Here is a 23106-nt window from a genome sequence, read left to right as displayed (position 1 = left end):
GGAATGAAAGGTATCATTAACAAGATAACACCACTGATCCTAACCACTGTGGAAGTATACGTGTCGTAATGTTTAAAACATGTCACTAAAAATACACAGTCATTGTCGGAAAAGTAGCTCGAGTTCGATTAATTCTGCCTGCGCGTATTCTCTACTCTAGAGGAATGTAGAATCGATTAGTTTGGACTGGTATTCTGCGCGGGTGCTTCTGCACGCGGACTGAGTGCTATTTCTTATTGCATTGTAACGTTAGTTGTTGCCCTCTCTAACCAGAATTCAACCGCAAACGTCCACTTTTCACAGTTATATCTGCAGAAATGGCTGATTCACAGGACGACAAGCTCTACAAAGCCGAATATGCGAAAAGTGGACGCGCCTCTTGCAAGAAATGCAAAGAAAACATTGCTAAGGACTCGCTGAGAATGGCCATTATGGTGCAGGTAATGAATTATGTGCTACTTTGACCCAATGCTGCTATTAAACATCAGTATTTTGGTGTAAATGCATTTGTATTTTGCAGGTATGCTTTTGAACGCATATTGTAGTAGTCAATGCAATTGCATTAATACATTTATGTAAGTTTCGCAGGCCGAAGAGGAGTTTAAATGGTTATTAAATAATATATATCAACAGTTATTTCATATAGACATCAGTTTAAAATTGCTTTTAGTGGTGCATTGGACAACATTAACAAGAAACAAATGGAAATGTGGAAACAATAAAAACAAAGCTGTGTTCTTAATGAATTGATGATAATACAATGAATCCCAAATGAAACCATGTGTTTGCAATGACTGAATTGCACATCTCTTATAGTTGGATTCATGGCTTAATAAACACAATGTTTCTGTAAATAGACTTCTGTAACAATTGACAAGCAATAGAGCTGTACAATACACAATATATGTTTAGACATGATCTGTTTTACTGCAAATCCTCAACCAAAAATGGCCAAGCTGCTGACTGCTGTAATGTTATGTTTGTATGTACTTTCAGTTTCATTTTGCAAGGAACTAATGTTTTAGTGGATGTTTCTTAATCATTCCGCACCTGTCTCTCTCACAGTCTCCCATGTTTGATGGCAAAGTGCCTCACTGGCACCATTTTTCCTGCTTTTGGCTCCGGGCTGCAGTACAGTCACCATCTGACATATCTGGATTTACTGACCTGCGCTGGGATGACCAGGAGAAAGTGAAGAAAGCCATTGAGAGCGGAGGTGCTACTGGAGGTGATTTGTTCAAATATTAGTCCTTTTGACCCAAGCACTGATTTTGTTTGGTTTGATTTGCCATATGGGCTGCAAAGCAGTTAGGCTTAAGTCACTAAGTCTTAAATTAATTCATTAATCCTCATTGCTTTGCAGGGAAAGGAGGGCAGAAGGGAGCAGCTAAAGGGGAAAAGATACTGAATGACTTTGCAGTGGAGTACGCCAAATCCAACAGAAGCACCTGCAAGGGATGTGATCAAAAGATTGAAAAGGTACAAAATGCATTATCTTTTGTTTAACAAATGATGCTTTTTGAACTCGAGACATTAGTTATAAGTTAATCTGTTCTTCCCTACTGATGTTCAGGATCACATCCGTGTGTCAAAGAAGTCAGTGGACCCAGAGAAACCTCAGCTTGGTCTGATAGATCGCTGGTACCACACTAGCTGCTTTGTGAGCCGGCGTGAGGAACTATTGTTTAAACCTGAGTACAGCGCCGCCCAGCTCAAAGGTTTCGGAGCTCTACGAGATGAAGACAAGGAGGAGCTGAAGAAAAGACTTCCCGCAGTGAAGAATGAAGGGTGAGCGTTCAATTTCTTTTTGCCGTCATGTTGCCTCAAACTGTATAAGCACAGTTTTAGGATGCTTTTTTCTAAAGGTTTTAGTTTTACAAGAAATGCAGCATACCTGTTCATGTAAACTGGACAGGTTTGTGTAGCAATTTCAGCTTGATAGATTTTGTGTGGATCCGTCATACTTTTCATAACAGGAGCAAAGTATCGTTGTCTGTGGTCTTTAGTAGGGCTGCACGATTAATCGGAATTAAAACCCAAATCACAATGTGGATTAGTGATATTATCAAATCACAATTTCTGCGATTTAATTAAATGCATATATTAGGGTTGGGCCAATAGATGCCTGACAGACATCACGATGTTGAGCTGGAATCGTGTCTGTCTATGCCGCAGTCCAGAGAGTCCCGTCAGTCGGATTTACAGCACGTTAATTCATCAGTTTCTCCCGAAATACATGAAAGTAAGTGGCCAGTGAACTGGGAGAAGAATAGAGTAAACGTTATAATTACTTACACTATGTGTATCTGATATGACTACAACACGTTGGCAAATTGTATTTGAATGGATTTTTATTGCCACTTCCATAGACACGAGTGTGTATTTTACAAACTATAAATGTATTGTTTTGCTAGTACTTACATGTGTATTTAAATGTCTGAAACCTAAAATAAACATTAGGCTATGTGGTTGAAAACACAAAATAGTTGTGATATATGACAAGCGCTGAGCGTCCAATTTTTTGGCGGGAAACTTTTATTTTGGTGGGATGTTTTTCTTCCCGCCAATATAAAAGTTTGATCTTTTAATATTTAAAAATGAAAAAAAAAATTAATGCAGGAATAAATGTTAGTATTGTATTTGTAAAGTTGTACTGTAAAATAAAATTGACACTTTATTTTACAGTGAAATATTACAATAGTTGTATTTCTTGTTTTAATATTTTTATTTGGTAAATATTTACAATATATTAAAATAATAACTATTATTTTATAGTTATACTAATATAAAATCACAAAATGTTTGTCCAAATTGTACAGCCATACAGACAAGCACAACAAACCAGGAGCTTTTTAAATTGAATTTTAAATCACAATCACAATTTTTATTAGAAATAAATTTGTCTGCTGTGATAGTTTGTGTTACAGGTGTTCAGTCGCACACCAATAACATCTCTTGCCTACCGTGGCACTGACCCCCACTGTCGTTTTAATTTTTATAGTAATAAAAATAATTTAGTTCAGTTAGAGGACACTACAAACTGACGTTAATGAACCCGTAATGCCACGGGTCTTTGAAATCCTTAAAAGTTTGTGAATCTGAAAAAAAAAATCAAAAACTCAGAAAGTTTTTGAAAATAAACATACATAGGTACAGGTCCTTCAAAGTGCTTGAATTTATTTCATGCAAGAAGTTTTCTGGAAAGAAATCCATATTATTCCCTCCGGTCCACTAATGTGTTATTTCGCCAACACTTGCGTGGCCTATGCATACTAGCTTGCTTGATTTACCTTAGTTACGTGCATTTACGCGTTATGTTAAGTGTTTCCCGCGTGAGGTACTTTGTGTTGTACGTTGCCATGACGTTCATGTGCGCAAAACTGTAACAATGTATCTTACAAGGTAACACGATGTAACCTTGCTCTCACTTGAAATGTGTCCCCACATTAATTCCTTGTATTTGAGGGTATTGGACCTGGAAAGTCCTTGAAAGGTTCAAATTTGAAGTTAACCAAAGTGTGGGAACCCTGAATGAGGCAATCTGTAAACTTTGCCTGAGGTAACACTTCTAAATTACACACACCTTCAAGTACACCACAAGAATGAGGATGCTGTGCTTATTTGTTTTGTTAATAAAGCCATCTTGTTCGTTTTATTAATACAAATCTATGTGTTAAGTTTGTCATTTTGCAATTTTTGTTGTGTTTTTCATTAAGAAGAAGAATAAACCCACCATTCAAGCAATTTCCGTCCCCGAATTGACGCTAATTCGAATGCCGTCATTCATAATCAAATTAAAAGCGAGGTGGAAATGAGGGGAAAACTCCAACGGCAACCCGGTGATACCAGTATTCCTGGAGTTGTCACTTGTCGATTAATCGGTGGGAAAATTTCATCACCGTCACATCCCTAATTTCCTCCACTCCCCCCAACACCCAAATCGTCCAGCCCTAGACTGAAGTCGTGAGTAAAAAATAGTATTTTCTCTCTCAAATCAAAGATTGTTTCTTAGAGTGACTCGTAGAAAATATAGGTCTGGATTAGGGATGGGCATGATTAATCGATAATTGATCTTTAAGAATTTCGTCGATCACGTTAATTTGTTATCGATTAATCTAATGCATTTTTTTTTATCTAATGCAGGTTGCGTTGCGTAGTGTGAGTCTTGAAGCAATTAAATGAATTTCACTGTGTGGCAGCAATTAAACATTTTACCACCCGGGGGCAATATTTGACACCATACTCGGTTATCTGTGATCTTCCGTTTTGATTTCAAAATAATCATGAAATAGTTCACGGCAAACATTGCGATGCTGAAGTCGCGACTTCCCAGTCATCTGCTATGGCACAACTCCTTGGGGATCACTATACCACTCAATGTGAGGCTGGTATTGAAGCAGAACTTCAGAACTTTCTGAGGGAGACTCCCCCACCCCTGAATTGCACACATACAGACTGGTGGAAAGTGAACGGAATAAGGTTCCCCGCGCTGGCCGAGTTAGCGCGGAGGTACCTGTGCATCCCGGCAACGTCAGTCCCCTCAGAGCGGGTGTTTTCGGCGGCTGGACTGACGGTCACCAGGTTGCGATCGCGTCTGACCCCAGATCATGTCAACGTGCTCTTGTTTCTCAACAAAAATCAGTAGACTGGTGCAGAAGTTGTATGCGATTGCGAGTTACTAAAGTTAGTTATTTTTCACTAGCCTAACGTTCATTTGTTAAGTTAGCCTAATTGTTCTCTCACCCTCTTTCTTCTGGCGTGGATAGTTTTGAGTTACATTTTGACTAAATCTGTCAAGTATTATGTTTTTTTGTTTAAGTTATTGTTTAACATGATTCTTTTTTATTATTATTATTTTGGGACAAATTAGGTCTCTGTTTAAGAACACCGGCTCGCTGCTGCAGGTTCCGCTGCTTTAGAGCACCGCATATATGTTCGGTTTGCCTAACTGAACGTAGTTTAACTGTCTGCCGCAAGTTAATCTTGTAATAAAGGTCTCATTGAGGAAAAACACGCTGTATTTTTGTATTCATTGCATTTTGGAATTATAGAAGTTAAATAATTAATTTTATTCTAAAAAATATTAATGATTAATCGATAGTCGATCGTTAATTCTCCCGACGATCGACTAAGAAAATTTTATCGAATGCCCATCCCTAGTCTGGATTTACACATCAAATCACCTTAGAATTTAGTTTTTACTCCCATTGTTTTGATTCTTTTCAGTCTTTACTTTAGGACTAGATTAAGTGTTAGCGTTCAAGTTCTTTGGGTGTTGTTGCGTCCCCCATCATCATGCCTGATGCTCATCACCATCACTGATGCCCTTGCCACATAGAAAGATAGCCTTGAAGGCTTTTCTGAAGGTTTTCATCTTGTAGGCATAGAGGAAAGGGTTAACAGCCGAGTTTGCGTGAGAGAGAATAATGGCCGATAGTAGCAGCGGTAAGGGAACGGGACATGAAGGGCACAGCAGCAGGAAGCAGTTAATGATATGTAGCGGAATCCAGCAGACCGTGAAAAGGAAGAGGACCAGAAAGAGCGAAGTGGCCATTTTCATCTCTTTCTTCATCTTCGCCGTTCCCTCTGTGTTGGTCGCGCCGCCCCGCTCTGCTGCAATCCTCCTCATTTGACGTTTGACCGTGACAAAGATCTGCGCGTAGATGAGGAACATCACCACCAGTGGGGACAGAACACAGGCGAAGAAGTTGAAGTAGACCATGTAGGTCATATCCACCACAAACACGAAGAAACAGTAGCCCGAATCAGGCGGAGGCTTGTGCCAGCCCATCAATGGCACCAGACCGATCAGGAAGGCCAGCGCCCAAGTCACACACAAGACCAGCACTGCGTTGCGAGGTGTCATGAGCCGGTGGTACTGGAAGGGCATGAAGATGGCCACGTAACGCTCCACAGCGACCGCCAGCAAGCTGAAGATGGAACTCTGGGTTAACATGATGAGCACAGATAACATTAGCAAACACAGATACAGATTGTGCCGTGGGATTCCCAGGTCCGTCATAATGGCGCAAGGGATCGCCAGGGCACCCACGCATATATCCGCCACTGCTAGCGACACCAGGAAGTAATTCGTAACCGTTTGGAGGTTTCGGTTCAGTCCCACTGCAACACAAACCAGCAGGTTGCCCACGGTGGAGAGGAGGGCTATGATGAGCTCGGCTATCATGTAAGGCAGGTTTATTGATGCTAGGATGTTGGGTGCAGCTGTTGTAGTTGTAGAAGTAGTAGTAGTAGTAGTAGTAGTAGAGGTAGTTTGGGTAAGTTTACCTTGCGTAAGTGTGGACATGGTGGACAGGCCGTAGGCGAACTGCACAAATGTGTTATTTTCATAAGAGGTGACATTCATAAAAGTCTTGTTGAGGTAGAGCAGAGTCGGCGAGAAAGTGAAGTTGGCGATAGACTCATTCATTTTGACCTGTAGACATAAAACCAAGCCAGGAAGAAAAACGATGATTGAAAATCAGTTATTAAGCTTTGTATTAAAATGATATAAAAGGGTCAGTCTGATTGCCTTTGAATGAGGAATTGACCTTCTGAATAAACCATCAGTCGGTAAAGAAATCAAGAACTCCTTCTCATATGTTAGTGGAGGAGAGAGTAACAATTTTCACTTTCTGAAATGTTATGTCTGAAAGTTTTTAATCAAGTCAAAGTAAAGCAACGAGTCAGTGAAGTGTAGATGATTTTCTTAGTTATGTGCAATGCTTGTATTCAGGGCTTGACATTAACACTCGCCAACCCACCAAATGCGGGTGATTTCAGCAGTGGCGTGTAACGCAGTCACTCCTACTAGCCAATTTACTGGGTAGAATTTTATATTATATACATTTTTAATTGTAGTCTTTTAAAAAGGCATCTGAAATAATAAACTAAATGCAATGTCGAAAATGTAGATTTTTCGATACATATCAATACTGAAATATCTGACACTCTTCCGCAGGATACACAATAGCAGCTGCGCGTTCTCGCTCTCTAATCTCTCTGACAGGGAGTTGACACACAAACCCTTCACTCACTCGTTTCATTTGTGCTGGATGAATATTGTTACTGTTACAGGGCTTGAATTTCAGCGTGGGATTGTGAGTATTCAGCATAATTTTACTCATTCCTGCAGATTTTGTGCTCACTCCTACAGTGTGTGCACATAAAGACGAGTATATTGGCTATATTAAACAGTATAATGGGTCAGGTCTTAAAGTGACAGAAGTTTAATATACCGGCTGCCAAATTATGAGATAATATAAAAAATATTTATATAGCAGTTTTTCCCTATGGTATCGATGTCAAAGTTGTGGCCGGTGAAAATGCTAAGTGGATAGTAACTTTGAAAACCACTAGCCACATTGGCTGGTGAGCAAAAAAGTTAATGTCAAGCCCTACTTGTATTAATATAATAACAAATATATGTTAAAATGTAATTTATTCCTGTGATACAAAGCTGAATTTTCAGCATCATTACTCCAGTCTGATTTGATGCTTAAGAAATATTTCTTATTGTTATCAATGTTGAAAAAAGTTGTGCTGCTTATTATTCTTATGAAAACTGTTACATTTTTACAGGATTATTTGAATAGAAAGTTTAAAAGAACAATTGATTTGAAACCGCAATCTTTTGTAACATTATAAATGTCTTAACTGTCACACTTGCTTAATCAAAGTATACATTTCAAATAAACAATATATTATTGTTTATTATTATATAAACATTAAATGTTAAAGTAAAACAAAACAAAAATACTTGATGTACATACCAAGTCTCTGTCGTGTATGCTTCGTATTATTGCTTTGAGATGTCACTCGTTGTTTGTTGTTTGCCTATGTTCTGCAAATGCATTTGACTTCTTTGGATCTGCTTAGAAATGTTCTATCCATTAGCAAAAGATGCCACATCTATATTCATTTATTTTCTCTCGCTGTGTTGTCTTTCACCTAGCACTGTGATATATGGGCTTTTATAAGCCTTTCATTCTAATGGGAAAAATGCTCCTGTTTGTGTTTTTCCCACTATCGGTCATCATTATCGCCACCCAAATGGGCATTAATTACTTTATGGAGGGAAAGTAGGCTCAGTGGTGATGTTGAGATCAGCTTGTTTGTCATGAGGTGAATTATTAATGATCGGCATTATGATGGGTGCCGGACAGAGGAACCTGTCCAGACATGACTGTGACTCAGAGGACTGATAATCTTCTAATGAGGTCCACTGATAGATGAGCCGCTACACGAGCTCAGAGGAGTCCAAATCTCTCTGTAGGATTAACTCAAATCCACAAGGTGGAAAAGTTCACCATTCAGATCAGGTGATCAGATCATGCATCAGGGTTTGTTTTTTCAAGTTTACATTGAGAATATCCTATTTACATCCTTATGAAGGAGCAATGTAGCAGTGTTATTTAAGTTATTTACATATTGTTATAGTATTTTATTCATTTTGACATTTTTTACTTTTTCTTAATATTTCTATTTAGCTTTATTTATTTACATTTTTTTAGGTTTAAGTTTTCATCTTATTTATATTTTATTTTATTTCAGCTTTAAAATAACACATGCATTTTGTAATAGTTTTCATAATTAAGAATAGCATCATTATGCAGAATTATTTAACTGGTGAATACCTCAGTTGATCATTGAGAATCAAGAAACTCAAAGTTTTGAATTGAAGTAAGTTGGTTGTTTGCAGCATACTTAAGTAATGTCCTTATTTCAAAATGACCAATAGAATATACAATGTGTTTTCATGAAGTGTTTTAGGCTCGTGCATCTTGTCATCTTTGTTTGTTTTTACAAATGTCTTTTTTTTTTTCTCAGGAAGAGAAAGGCCGATGATGTTGATGGAGGAGTTTCTAAGAAACAGAAGAAAGAAGATGAAAAACTGGAGTTGAAACTGAAGGTATGAGATGTGCTCTGAGATCATCTATAACAGTGGTTCCCAAAGTGGGTGCCGTGACAACTGGCTAGGGGTGCCGCAGAATCTCAGCTTTATTTTCCAATTTAAACAGCCTAAAATAACTATCGTACCATATAATAACCTTTTACAGCCAAGGTTATAATCGTTAACGAAAACGAACGAAAAAACGAAAACTAGGAGGGAAAAAACGCTATTTAAAACACGCAGCGTATGTTCAGCTGCATTTCCTTTCCCTGCTCGCTCTGTCACTCATGCGTCTCTCACATGCGCACGCGCACACACACACACACACACACACACAGCTCCTCCCCTCCGTGCACACCGCGTCTCCGTGAGAACGAGTGTTCGTTCGACGTTGAAAGCAAGTTCGCGAAAGGTTGGTCTCTCTATCTCGTGAACACCTTTACACAATCACACATTAAAAAGTGGTATAAAAATATTTTAAATTCTGAATATAAATTTGTCAGTGTGTTATTGTCGACCCGAGAAGCGATTGCGCCTTTTTTAGAAAGTTAACTAGTCGCAAGTTTGAGGAAAAATTCACTTTTTGGTTGTGGTTGTCGATGTCAAAACACTATATAAGCTGTGATTCAAATATTAAATAATGTTATGTCATTATGTCTTTTTGAATCTTGCCCCTGACAAATAACCCAAATTACAACAAAAAAAAAAGACTAAAACTAATAAAAACTAAACGAAAACTAAGCATTTTCAAAAAATTAAAAATAAACTAAACTAGCAAACCCACTTTAAAAACGAATTAAAACTAAACTGAATTTGAAAACAAAAAGTCAAAACGAAATAAAAATAAAAACTAATGAAAAAATGCAAAACTATAATAGGCTAACCCTGTTTACAGCATATTTTAAAATCATATCAAAACACCAACATATGCAAAAATATTTGGAGTTGTTTATTATTATTTAAAGAGTTAAGTATCTTTAAATCGGTTTTATTCCAATGATTCTCACATACAGTAGCCTTATTGGTTAAAATCAGTCTGTTGACGTGTGTCCAGTTATTAATGGACTGATGATTCATCTGAAGGGGTTGTTTCGCCTCATATTATGTCTGTTGTAATGCATTCATAATAAATTCATGCTGCTGTTTATGCTTCATTGGTTGTTTGCTCATCTGGATATAATTGTATATATAAATATGTATAAATGTACATATGTTCGTTTAGTTTAATTGGGTTAGGGTGCCGTGGAAAAAAAAACACTACAAAGGGGTGCCATGCTTTCAAAAAGTTTGGGAACCACTGATCTATAACATGGTTTGGATTATTGTGGAGAATTTTTACCCATTAACAAATTAATTTTCACCAATATAATGTAGAAATTAATTTTGCACATTTAAACGTTCAAACCCCTATTTGTTCTAGTTGCATTTAATTATTTGCATTTAGGATTCTTTTTCCCCGCTGTCACTACAGAGCCGTGACACATGATTGTGGCATCTGTAAAAAAAGAAATTATTAGAGCGTTGACTCCCAACATTTAACTTATTGCTCTTTGTTTTTTCTGTAAATAGTAAAAAATATATCAGCCTAAAAATGCTTTTGTCTGGTTCTTGATGTATTCTAGGAGCAAAGCCAGCTGATCTGGGGAATTAAAGACAAGCTAAAGAAGTTCTGCTCCATCAATGACATGAAGGAACTGCTTATTGCTAACAAACAGGAAATTCCCTCTGGGGAGTCAAATGTAAGTGTGCAATACAGAAAAACTGTCCATTTCAATAGCAGCATCAAAAGTCAGATACACTATACCTTTATGACTTTGTGTATCATTTCTTTAATAAAAATGGTATTTGATCGACAGGTTGTGGACCGGCTATCAGATTGCATGGCGTTTGGGACCCTGAAGCCTTGTGAGACTTGCAAAGGGCAACTTGTGTTTAAGAGTGATGCATACTACTGTACTGGAGACATCTCTGCATGGACCAAGTGTGTGGTCAAGACTCAGACACCTGATCGCAAAGACTGGGTCACTCCTAAGGTTAGTAGATCTGTGCTCTTTGAATTTCAGCACGTAGTTCTCCTAATCCTAACATGTCCTCCTGACTCCTGACAATGTTATACTTCCTCAGGAGTTCAGTGATATTCCATTCCTGAAGAAGTTTAAGTTCAAACGGCAGGACCGTTTGTTTCCCAAAGATGCTCCTCCTGCGGCTCCCACGCCCTCGTCTGCTACTGTGACCTCAGCCGTCCCGAGCATGTCCGCTTCCTCCAGTAACAGCCTCTCAGAGGTGCCTGCAGGTCAGTGACTCTGAGAGAAACCTTCAGAAATACTGATGCTTATTTAGGAGATCAGTATGAGTCTTTCAACAGCGGATGCCCACACAAATAATGATAGCTTATCAGATGTAAGCAAAATTATTTTTGTATTTTTTTTATAGTTTTGAATTAGCTTTGACTTTTATATTTTCATTTATTTTCTCTCGCTGTTTTGTCTTTCACCCATCACTGTGATATATGGGCTTTTATAAGCCTTTCATTCTAATGGGAAAAAATGCTCCTGTTTGTGTTTTTCCCACTATCGGTCATCATTATCACCATCCAAATGGGCGTTAATTACATTATGGAGGGAAAGTAGGCTCAGTGGTGATGTTGAGATCAGCTTGTTTGTAATGAGGTTATGATGGGAGCCGGACAGAGGAACCTGTGTTTTATATTTTAAATACATACAAAAATTATATTTTATTCAATTTTTTGGTTTTGTTTATATTCTAATTTGGCTTTATTATTATTTAGTCATTTTAGTACCAAAGTTATTATAGTTAACTAAAACTAAACCAGAACCTTTGTTACTTTGTTAATTTCAGCTAGTTGCCAAGGCAAAATTCCTGGTTTTTGTTTAGTTTAACTTGAAGTACTAAAATAACTGAAACTAAAATAAAAATGAATAAAAACAGTTTAGACATAAAAAAAATTAAAAAACTTCAGAAAGCAAAAATCTTCAAAAAAAAATTCAATATTAATTTAACTAGTATATCGATGATACAAAAATAACACATTTTAGTACATTAACTTAAACAACAATTAGAAAGGCTGCCTCGGCAACTAACTGAAATAAAATAAGTTGAAAACTATTTTCATTTGTCAATAATACTGACAAATATTGCTGAAATTAAATGAACGCTACATTAATTATGTTGTGTACTTAAAGGGACAGTTCATGCAACAATGAAAGTTTTATTCACATCTTGATGCATTTAAAATATGTGGATGGAAGCCTGGCTGATCTCAAAATGGCCAAATATTGGACAATCTGCTTCAGTCCATCACTTGTATTTAATATTCTCTCAGGAACTGATCATTTGGCAAGCAGGTTGTTAAGGATTACTCTGCTCTTTCAATGTTTCTAGGTATAAACTAAGAATGTTTTTGTCTAAATGTATTCTCTAGACAAGCCTCTGACAGGACTGAAGCTGCTCGCCGTGGGAAAACTAAGCAAGAACAAAGATGAGCTGAAAAATACAGTGGAAGAACTCGGAGGAAAAATCACAGGCACCGCTAACAAAGCTGCTCTCTGCCTCAGCAGCAAGAGTGAGTGATGCTCTGTAGCTCTTTTACAAACTCTAGTGAGCTTTCTTTTAAAAACACAGATTTTGTGTTTAGCTGGTTTGCACTGACTAAATTAAGCAATGCCCAATACACTCATAAAAATAAAGATTCTTTAATAGTGGCATTGATGGTTCCATGAAGAACGTTTTAACATCCATGGAACCTTTGCACTGGACAAAGGATTCTTTATATTATTAAAATGTTCTTTACACTTAAGAACGGTTCACTAAAAGGTTCTTTGGAGAACCAAAAATGGTTCTTCTATGGCATCGCTGAGAAAACCCCCTTTTGGAACCTTTACTTTTACGAGTCTATAATACAAAATGAGGTGTGCGTGTTAACTAGGTGTCCTATATAGGCCAGTATGTTCTCACAGGAATCGGCGGTCTGCTTCTACTTGCCGATTAATACATTTGTCCCTTCTGATTTTTCGCCAGCTTATTTATTTTTTGGCATGTCACTTCGAAACTCCTTAATAACCTGCTCTGTTCTTCTTGTGTCTCAGAGGAGATTGAAAAAATGAGTAAGAAGATGGAGGAGGTGAGGGACGCAGGTGTGCGTGTGGTGGCAGAGGACTTCCTCACTGACATCAAGGAGTCCGGCAAGGCCCTCCAGGAGCTCATCTCCCTGCACAGCATCTCCCCTTGGGGTGCTGAAGTTAAAGTCGAGGCCCAGGCTGCAAGCGCGGCCTCCAAATCCACTGGAGCTCATTCCTCAAAGAGTACCGGCAAAGTCAAAGAGGAAAAAAGTTAGAGAGATTTTTCTGTAAATCGTCTTATGATTTATTTTTATTGATTTATTTAATTATATTTGCAAAACATTTAACTTCAATTGTATAAAATATTTGAGATTTAAACAAAATATCGAAATTATTTTGGGTGGGATTTGATTTGGTAAAACACGTTAAGCTTTGATATTAATATTATTTTAATAAAATGTACTCTATATTAAATAATATATATGAAATGTTATATAATTATTTAACTAATATATTATAATCTTTCTATATTATAAAGTTTATTATTATTATTTATAATGTATATAATATGATAAATTTTCTATTATAAAACCAGGGACGTTCATTAAGAAATAAACAGGGTTTCTTTTTATTTTAATTGATTGTAGTTTTGTTCTAGGGTTGTTAAGCTTTTTTTAATTTTTTTTATTCCATTTATATACATGCATAAATGCACTGTCAGAAAGATTTCAGAAACACGCCTACATGATATTTAACTATAATAATTATTTTTGCTGAATAATACTTTGTATTACTCCTCCAGGTGAAAGCAAATCAAAGAAAATGAAACTGACAGTGAAAGGAGGGGCAGCCGTAGATCCTGCCTCAGGTGAGACCGAGTCCTTTTTCCCATAATTCATTCAAAGTCAATATACTGTATTTTGATATGCATTGATTGTGCAATGCCTTATTCATGATTTAATTGCTCAGGTCTGGAAGACTGTGCTCACGTTCTGGATCAGAATGGGAAGATTTACAGCGCCACACTGGGTCTCGTGGACATTGTTAGAGGGACAAATTCATACTACAAAGTACAGCTGCTGGAGGATGATGTCCAGAAACGGTGAGCCTTACCCATTTTTGTGATTTACTATGGATTACTGTTATAAAAACATAATTTCATCTCTAACGTAGTACTATTTAGTACGTCTATATACAGGCAATTTAAAAAAATAGTAATTTATAGTAATTTCATACTGTATATATGAGTTTCTTAGACTTAAAAGTAAGTGCTTTGCTAGCCGCATTTTTATCTAACACCTGCTTCTAAACCTTAAAATATTTGTATATTTATGCATGTTTCCCATAAGGCATTTCTCTTATAAAAGTGTGAATTTATAGTTCAATAAATGTAGATTCATCAATGCAAGCATTTTGTAATGTGCACATGTTATAAGGGAAATACCGTTTAATTATTTTATATCAGCAACTGCACCAATTTCCACTTTTCTTGAGCATGCTTGTGTTGCTTTTTCAGATACTGGGTGTTCAGGTCATGGGGTCGAGTCGGCACCACCATTGGGGGAAACAAACTGGAGAAGTTTTACGATAAGAACTCTGCTATGGATAATTTTTGCAACGTGTATGAGGAAAAGACAGGGAATTCCTGGGCCTCAAGCAACTTCACAAAACACCCCAATAAGTTTTACCCCCTTGAGATTGACTACGGACAGGTAAGAACTGGGACAACATGTAGCCAGAGAACGATTGGACATGAGTTTGATTTCAAAAGCATTGCCAGAATTGTGCATACATCTTTGTGAATATTATTGTTTTCGTGTTTGTCAACATGAATTAAAGGTCAGAAAGAATGAACTAGATTTGTGTTGAATGAACTAGATCTTCTCCCTGCTTTCAGTGAAGAACTTACAAATGTAATCATGACATAGTGTTACAGTCCTAAAAGTGTGTGAGACATATGGGAAAGAGGCCAAATATATTTTACAAAAGTATTTTTGGGACAAATCTAACTCTGAGATCCAAACAATCTGCATAACATCATGAAGCATCAGTTGATACCCAGGTCAAAATGTAACTTTTAACTTTTTTTAATGATTATTTCACTAAAAGAACATTTATTTTACTTTTTTTATTGTGTATTTTGGCAGTTTTGACACATTTCCAAACTTTGGTTCCCATACTGAAAGCTTTTTTTTTTAGGTATTTCCTTCAGGTCAAAACCGACCCAAATGCATTATGAGAGTAAACAAGTTGATTATAATCTACCTTTTTTTTCACATATATTTACCTAGGATGAGGAGGCTGTAAAGTTGTTGACTGCAAGCGCCGGCACCAACTCCCAGTTGGCCAAACCCATCCAAGACCTCATCCGAACGATCTTTGATGTAGAGAGCATGAAGAAAGCCATGGTTGAGTTTGAGGTGTGTTCACTTCCTTTTTTTTTATTGAAGCAAAATTAAGAAACGCATGTCTGTGGTCATGGATGTGATTGTAATTGGGTGAAATTTCTCCTACAGATTGACTTGCAGAAGATGCCTTTGGGAAAACTAAGCAAGCGACAGATCCAAAGTGCCTATTCCCTTCTGAGCGAGGTCCAACAGGTTGGTCTTAGTGTTTCTGAAACTATATTTTGGTAGTCCAAGCCCAGTTCTTCAGTATATTCATAAATAAGTTATCCCCCTGGTTTCACAGACAAGGCTTAAGATAGTCTCAGACTAAAATGCATGTTTGAGCTGTGGAATTGGCATTCTGTGCCGCTTTATAAGGGTAGAGCGCCAACCTCTATGCACGCACTTGAATGCTGATGCAGCAGCTGTTTTCTTTTTTCCCCCCTGCTGATCTGTGGTCTAATTTGCTGTCTTAGTTTCGGTTTCCCTTTTTGAATGATGAAAATATTCAAATACCTGCTGATATAGACAGATATTTCCTTACACACAGGTGTAGAACGCACGTGCTAGTCGCCTTTAGTTCTTTTGGTGTGTTCAAGCACAGCTGACGAGGTGACAACACAGTCAGCTTTCATCGCCTCTAGTTTTTTTACTTCGGCTTGGTTTGTCCCGGGCTTAAGCCCTGTCTGTGAAACCAGTCCATCAAATATGCACTCCTTTTATTTTAACTCATTTATTTCTGTAGGCTGTGGCAGATAGCTCTTCAGAAGCACTGATCTTAGACCTGTCCAATCGCTTCTACACACTGATACCTCACGACTTCGGCATGAAGAAACCACCGCTGTTGAGTAACGTGGATTACATACAGGTATGGCTTGGGCAACTGTCAAAAATATTGTCTCGGCAGCATTCTTGTTGTGATGTCTGTCTTAAACCTGTTGCATATTCTTTATAGCAAAAGGTGCAGATGCTGGACAACCTGTTGGACATCGAGGTGGCCTACAGCCTGCTACGGGGAGGAGTGGAGGACAATAAGAAAGATCCCATTGACATTAACTATGAGAAACTCAAAACCAAAATTGAGGTAAAAATGTCTTTCATTGCAAGACCGGTGAATTTCCCTTTGCGGCTAGCATTGATATAAACATGCTGTAGTGTTTGATACTGATTTTGTGTTTTGCTAGGTGGTCGACAAGTCATCAAATGAGGCTGAGCTTATCCTACAATATGTGAAGAACACACACGCTGCTACTCACAACACCTACACACTGGATGTTGAGGAGGTGAGATTAACGCAAAAAAAAGTCTACTGTACGGTACCATTTAATGCGCAAATTTCTGAAGCCAATATGATAAAACAAATAGCTGAAAACCCTGTTTTACACAATCTACTACATGCCTTCTGTTATCTGATTAATAGTTTATACTTTTTAAGTGTAGTAAAGCACCTTTAGTAAAAAAAAAAAAAAAAGTCCCCCTTCAGGTTGTGGTACTCGTATATTGTTTATATTTATATTGTTAGTAATATTTCAATATGAACACTTACTAGACTGATGCATCTTAGGTTTATTTGATTATCCATACATACTTTTTTAGAAAATCTATCTAAAATGTGAGTGTCAAATATGATGGCAAAACATACTGTATAATGCATTGATTGAGAGATGTACAAAAAATAAGTTCTTCAAAAGCCTGATGAGGCTATTTTTGCTATTTTGCCTCCCACAATAAAAAATACAGAGCTTTGATCATAAAACTAAGCATTTAAATTTTAACTTACTAAGACATTATTAGGTGTCCTCTGATATTGATATGCATTATATGCTAGTAGTCTGCTATACTGTTGTAAAGATCTCACTGATTTACATTACGAGCTATCAGAATGTCACCATCTTTATTTTAACATATAAATATCAGCATCTGCACCAAATTGCACATTTTTGGGTCTCTAAATATTTTTGTTTTCCTTGTCGAGTGTGAGCTCTATATTCTCTTATATCATACTATATGAGCCATAAAAGCCTGATGTATCAAATATAATTTAACACACATGTTACATTTTTTTTTATGACTTTTTACATATGCCAAACTTTACAGGTTTAACTAGTGCATTAATTATTGTTTCATAAATGCACTGGGTACACCATATCTGTAAAGTAACACATAGTAACACTTGTTTTTATACCATTAGATCTTTAAGATCGACAGGGAGGGTGAGTACCAGCGTTTCCGCCCCTTCAAAGAATTACCCAACCGACAGCTGTTGTGGCACGGCTCCCGCGCCACCAACTACGCGGGTATCCTGTCTCAGGGTCTACGTATCGCTCCGCCTGAGGCTCCAGTGGTAAGTTTCTGCTCCTCTAGTGCCATTAGCTGCCTCTCTCTGAAAAATGAGTACGCAAAAATCTTCTTGTTGAGTAATGACTCAATTAGAGCAGTTTCTTTCTTAGTTTATGCTTAATTTATTATATTTGTTTTGCTTTGATATAAAACACACATTTGCAATATTGCTGTACTCTAATGATATCGATACTGATTATGTGATCTTTAATACAGACAGGTTACATGTTTGGCAAAGGCGTTTACTTTGCTGACATGGTGTCAAAGAGTGCAAACTACTGCCACACGTCCCAGGCTGATCCTGTTGGCCTCCTCCTGTTAGGAGAGGTTGCCCTTGGAAACATGTGAGAGATGCTCTTTTTGTCCTAGTTTGTTTTAATTCTCCTTTTGTAATTCTGGTATCAAGAGGGGCTTTCGCACCGGATAGTTCTAGGAACTTAGTTCTAGGAACTAGCCACCAGGGTGGTTCCCCGAGAACTAATGGTTCCCTTAGGAACATTTTCCTGGTTGCAATCGCACCGCCAGTAGGAACTCTGAAGTGACGTAAGCCGCGCTTGTTGTTGTGACCTTTATTTTGACAGCGCTGCTGACCTTTATTTTGACGGTGCTAAGAACGCCAGAGCACACAGTGCTTACATTCTCCGTGTTCATTAGTTTACGATCTGTCTAACAGTCCTGTCTAATACAATATTAGATAGAACTGTTATACATGGAAGATAGACATGATATGAAAAGGTATTAGCGTATGCCGTGTGGTTTATGTCCAGTGTTGCTAGCTGAGCAGAAATACATAATCATATTTCGATTTGTCCCCTCAAAGTTGGGCTGGATTTTCTCCTTAGCGTAAAGGTTAAGAGGCCCGTCTATCACTGTTTTACATGTTCGTAGAGTTATTTCCTCCTGGAGTAAATGTATAGGCTATAATCTGTGTTTACACAGCTCTTTTTTCTTTTTCTTTTTTTAAATGGCGGGTGCTGGTGTTTCGCGTGCATTCAGCCAATCAGCATACAATAACGTGACTGGTAGTTTCTATAGTGCTGGTTTAGACCCTACTCTGAAGAAGGAGCTAAATTAGTTCCTCCAAAAGGTGTTCCTAGAAAATTGTTCCTAGTTCCTGCGGTGCGAACACACTAAAATCTGGGTACTTCCGCCAATAGTTCAAGCAAGGAACTATGAAAAGATTCCTCTGGTGCGAAAGCCCCTAAAGTCACTAAAGTTGAGCAAGTTAATACACTACTGTTCAAAAGTTTTTTTGTTTTTTAAAATTGTTTTTAACACATGTCTCTTATGCTCACAAATGCTGCATTTATTTGATCAAAAATACAGTAAAAACAGTGATGTTGTGAAATTGTATTACAACAATACAACTGTTTTCTATTTGAATATATTACAATTTTAATTTGAAGCTCAAGAAACATTTCTTATTATCCATGCTGAAAACAGCTGTGCTGATGTTTTGTCTGAACCATGATACATTTTGTTTCAGGATTCATTGATGAATAGAAAGTTCAAAAGAACAGTGTTTATGTAAGGAATAATTGACGACAGGCCGTTGAATTATTAGAAAAATAATGCACACCCGAGGTGGTAATGCGGTCACGACGCGAAGCGGAGTGGCCGTTACACCTCGGGTGTGCATTATTTTTCTAATAATTCAACGGCCTGAAGTCAATTATTCCGCTTATACTACAGTTACCACACCTCGAAACATTGTTCAGATTATGTATTTCAAGACGTTTGTAAAGTTTTTGTCATTAAAACGCTCTTGTATGTAGGACTAATTTCTTACGCATCTAATCCCATGCCTCCGTTGCTAATTCCAAAACGTCATTTCAGAGTTAGTAACGGAGGTTTGAGCCGCTGATAGCAGACTAATGCTGGGGACACACGACTAGCTGACACATTCTCGGACTGTTTTCATCGACTGCAGCAGATTTTAAACACCGACTTTGAACACAGACTGAACGCGCTGAACACGCGCGGGCATGATCAGTCAAAGTATCAAATTACATTCATAACCGGCCTTAAAGTGTGTTCCCGGCTTTATGCAGTTATTAATGCAGTTATTAGAGAGAGATGTTGCATAAATGAGACAGAAAAGCATGTGCGTCAATATTATTATTTATTAATTAATTCAATCGTTTTAATTAATTCCTTAATTCTTTTTTTTTTCTATTATTGACAGATGACAGTAGACTAGCCAAATAAATGAAACCCAAAGCCCTTTTAACAAGTAGGCCTATCAATAATTATTTATTTGTTATTATCTGCAATAAAAATCCGTGCTGCAGGACTATCCATTTATTTAGCCTATATTCAGTTTAATTTTCTATTGATTATAGATAGGACATTATAGTTTATTTATTCAGATTAAACTGCATGTTTCTATTGATTGTGAAGCTAGACATTGAAAATTGCAGATCAAGCGCATGGGGCGAAATGCTTTTTCTTGTTATGAATTGTATCCTATTTTCCGTTATTACAGTTGACTACGCGAAGTGATATGGAACTGTAATGCGGTCAAGACCTGCCTGGAACTACTTTAGCCGTGCGTTTCCCTGAAAATAATGCACACCTTAGAACGTTCGTCAACCAATCAGATTCAAGCATTCAACGGCCCTGTAGTATAATTGAAATATAATTCTTTTGTCACATTATAAATGTCTTTACTGTCAATTTAATGCATTCTTGCTCAAAAGTATTAGTTTTCTTCTTTCAGTAGTGTTTGTCACCACTTTTAGGAAGGCAAATGATATTTGAAAAATGAAGCCCTTTTATGATTTGTTGCTGAGTGCTCTATAAAGATCTGATTTTGAGTTTTATTCTACTCTAAAGGCATGAACTGAAGAAAGCCTCGCACGTTACAAAGTTACCAAAGGGTAAACACAGTGTAAAAGGTATGGTGGTTCTTCATTTAGAAAGAAATCTTATTTTGTAGTTCTGTTTTATGTTTCTGACAAATGTTTTAACCATGTTTTTGCTGTCTGAAGGTTTGGGAAGAACTGCTCCGGACCCAAGAGCTACTGTATCTCTGAATGGAGTGGACGTTCCACTGGGCAAAGGCGTCAACACAAACATTGATGACACAAGTCTGCTCTACAACGAGTATCCTTTAGTTTTCTGCATTATTTGCCTCCTTGCTGTCTTTCATCTTTTGTTTTACATAAATATGCATCTTATATATATATATTTAACGGAGTGTCTATTTTACACCAAGTGCAAATAGCCCATCTTTTGTCTGCAGATACCATTTACACTAACTCCGCCCAGCCGCCCACCATTGTCTGATTGAATCAGACAAAATTATAAAATAAATCCTGCTCATAACAGCGTAAGGCGGATGGCACTAGCTTTTGATGTGACCGACCCGAGTTCGAATCTGCCATTTTTAAAACTCATTCTTATCCATTTTCCCATCGCATATCAGCTCGGAGAGAAGTAAAAAAAAAAAAAAAATTATAATTAAGAAAATAAATGAGAAGTGTAAATTAAAGGGCCTATTTAATTGCAGGAATAGAGTTTTTAAGGGTTAGGATTAGGTGTAGCGGAGGTAATGTCAAGTACAAGTAATGTCCCAAAAAAGCAGCATCCATTAATAATTGTAATAAATACAATCATGTACACTGAATATGTTGTTGTTATTGCACAGTTTTATAATATACTACTACATAACAATGAGGTGCAAACAGTATCTGCCACAATTAGTATAAATAGCATCTAACAACTATTTACACTTAGTGTAAAGAAAAGACTTATATTTTCATTTAATGTAAATAGCATATATCACTATTAGCCACTGCCTATATTTGTATAACTACACATTCATCTTTCACTGTTTCCCTTGACTCAAACTTTCCTTCAGGTACATTGTGTATGATATTGCTCAGGTTAACCTGAAATACCTGCTGAAGGTTCGCTTCAACTATCAATCCTCTCTCTGGTGAGACAGCGGGTCAGATCTGCCCATGTGGACATGCTTTTGGACTCCACTGAAGCCCACTGCTACAGCTTTAGCACCTAGACAAAGCAGCATACGAGTTGACAAACGGTTAAATCAGTTCTCTAGCGCTTCAGCAACACATTCCCAGTTGCTTTAGTCTGTTAGTTTGGAGTAAGTTAAGTGGCTATATCTAAATCTTCATTTGCAATCACAAATTGTATCACAGAATTGTTGCAAATGTTGCAGGCTTTGGTATATATTCACAGAAATGATTCGACTTATCTGTGGAGATCTTTCTTGTAAGCTACCAACAATAATAGGTAGACAGTCTTCCATTTTTCATAGACTTTTTCTTTGTTTTAATACTTTTGCTAAACCTGGAATCAGGTTAACTGTAACACATGTAGTGTACATGTTTTTGGTTGTCTTCTCAATATAAGAAAATGTACAGTTTTAGAAAAAAAAATTTGTTGTAAGCTAGGATATAGCCTGCCATGAGTGAGTAACCTTTTACTAGAATTGCCATGTTTGGACAAATATTTTGTATGTTAAATGTGTACTGTCCTGGTTTTGCTTTTCAGTTTTCTGTCCCATGCGAAAATGTACTTTGGCCAACTAAAATTGCAATGTAAAGCAAAGCGCAATGGCTGCTGCTGTACTCGCACACCTGTAATATTTTTAGTTTTTTGGCGGTAAACGAGACAATTTTTGTGAAAAAGAAGCCTGTTTGCATCCTGACAAACGTCTTTGCTTCATAAATAAAACAGGTTTTGGCTTACTTTGTTTGAAGCTTATTTATTTCTGTCAAACACTTCCATAATACAAAGAAAATAAATAAATAAAGTCATGTTTTGCAGGGGTTAATATAATAGATTTTTAACTAAAATGTACTGGAATGACCTATTTCTGTACATTATAATTACAATTGCTCAGTATTTGCATTCACGGCATTTGTTCTGACTAAATCTTTATGAAAAGTTATTTTAGGTTTACTACAAAACTATGGCATTTTGGTGGATATCTGATTTGCATTAAATCTTTTACTGTAATCTTTTTTCTTTTATTACAGCTTTGGTCCTGTTGGAAGTCCCTCAGTTAAACTATGGTTACACAGCAACAACTATAGTCGCAGACAGCAAAAAAAAAAACATGGTTCTATGTTTCTCTAAAGTTACTTAAAGTTTAGAACTGATTCAACCTCATGTATTCATGGTTTTACCTGTGTTTACTATGATCTTGCAACAAATACCGCAAATAAACTATGGCAGTGCCTTTTTTACTTGAAGGCACTATATTTAAAGGCCCCTTATATAAGCTGTACAATTTCCCTGCTATGTTCTGCTGTCATTAAGTGTAAATGTTCAAATAAATCTTCTTTTGATTCTGAGTTTCAAGAAATAAAGAAGATTCTTTAAGACCGTTATTGTAAAGTGATAAAAGTTTTGCAACTAATTTTTTAAAATGTAA

At 37.0% G+C, this 23106-nt stretch overlaps 2 protein-coding genes across 3 annotated transcripts; one reads left to right on the top strand and one right to left on the bottom strand.

The window, feature by feature from the left end:
* The first annotated feature begins 123 nt into the window (after nt 1–123).
* On the top strand, nt 124–22417 carry parp1 (poly (ADP-ribose) polymerase 1). 2 transcript variants are annotated; one of them, XM_082147042.1, is made up of 23 exons: nt 124–440; nt 1066–1228; nt 1364–1479; nt 1574–1788; nt 8830–8911; nt 10516–10632; nt 10750–10926; nt 11018–11186; nt 12336–12476; nt 13000–13242; nt 13775–13840; nt 13942–14074; nt 14489–14684; nt 15264–15392; nt 15489–15572; nt 16105–16227; nt 16315–16443; nt 16544–16642; nt 17551–17703; nt 17916–18043; nt 20535–20596; nt 20690–20804; nt 21562–22417. In XM_082147042.1, exons 1-23 carry the CDS (start codon nt 318–320, stop codon nt 21641–21643), a joined length of 3045 nt encoding a protein of 1014 aa, XP_082003168.1. In that variant the 5' UTR covers nt 124–317; the 3' UTR covers nt 21644–22417. The 2 variants fall into 2 exon arrangements, with proteins under 2 accessions (XP_082003168.1, XP_082003169.1); XM_082147043.1 differs by lacking the exons at nt 124–440; nt 1066–1228; nt 1364–1479; nt 1574–1788 and adding an exon at nt 6058–6187.
* On the bottom strand, nt 5166–7673 carry adorb1a (adenosine receptor B1a). Its single transcript, XM_082147044.1, has one exon. It carries the CDS (start codon nt 6428–6430, stop codon nt 5294–5296), a length of 1137 nt encoding a protein of 378 aa, XP_082003170.1. The 5' UTR covers nt 6431–7673; the 3' UTR covers nt 5166–5293.
* Nucleotides 22418–23106: the final 689 nt, after the last annotated feature.

Source organism: Leuciscus leuciscus (assembly GCF_965113295.1).
Source record: "Leuciscus leuciscus genome assembly, chromosome: 19".
Taxonomy (NCBI): Eukaryota; Metazoa; Chordata; class Actinopteri; order Cypriniformes; family Leuciscidae; genus Leuciscus; species Leuciscus leuciscus.
The sequence above is the reverse complement of the archived record's forward strand: the minus strand, read 5'-3'. Positions and strand labels throughout refer to the sequence as shown.

Bases quoted from the DNA above. Each gene is read 5' to 3' on its own strand.
- parp1 (XM_082147042.1), top strand. From the start codon at position 318: ATGGCTGATTCACAGGACGACAAGCTCTACAAAGCCGAATATGCGAAA. The intron at 1,789-8,829 runs GTGAGCGTTCAA...TTTTTTTCTCAG, and splicing joins CCCGCAGTGAAGAATGAAGG to GAAGAGAAAGGCCGATGATG. The intron at 18,044-20,534 runs GTGAGAGATGCT...TCTACTCTAAAG, and splicing joins GAGGTTGCCCTTGGAAACAT to GCATGAACTGAAGAAAGCCT.
- adorb1a (XM_082147044.1), bottom strand. From the start codon at position 6,430: ATGAATGAGTCTATCGCCAACTTCACTTTCTCGCCGACTCTGCTCTAC.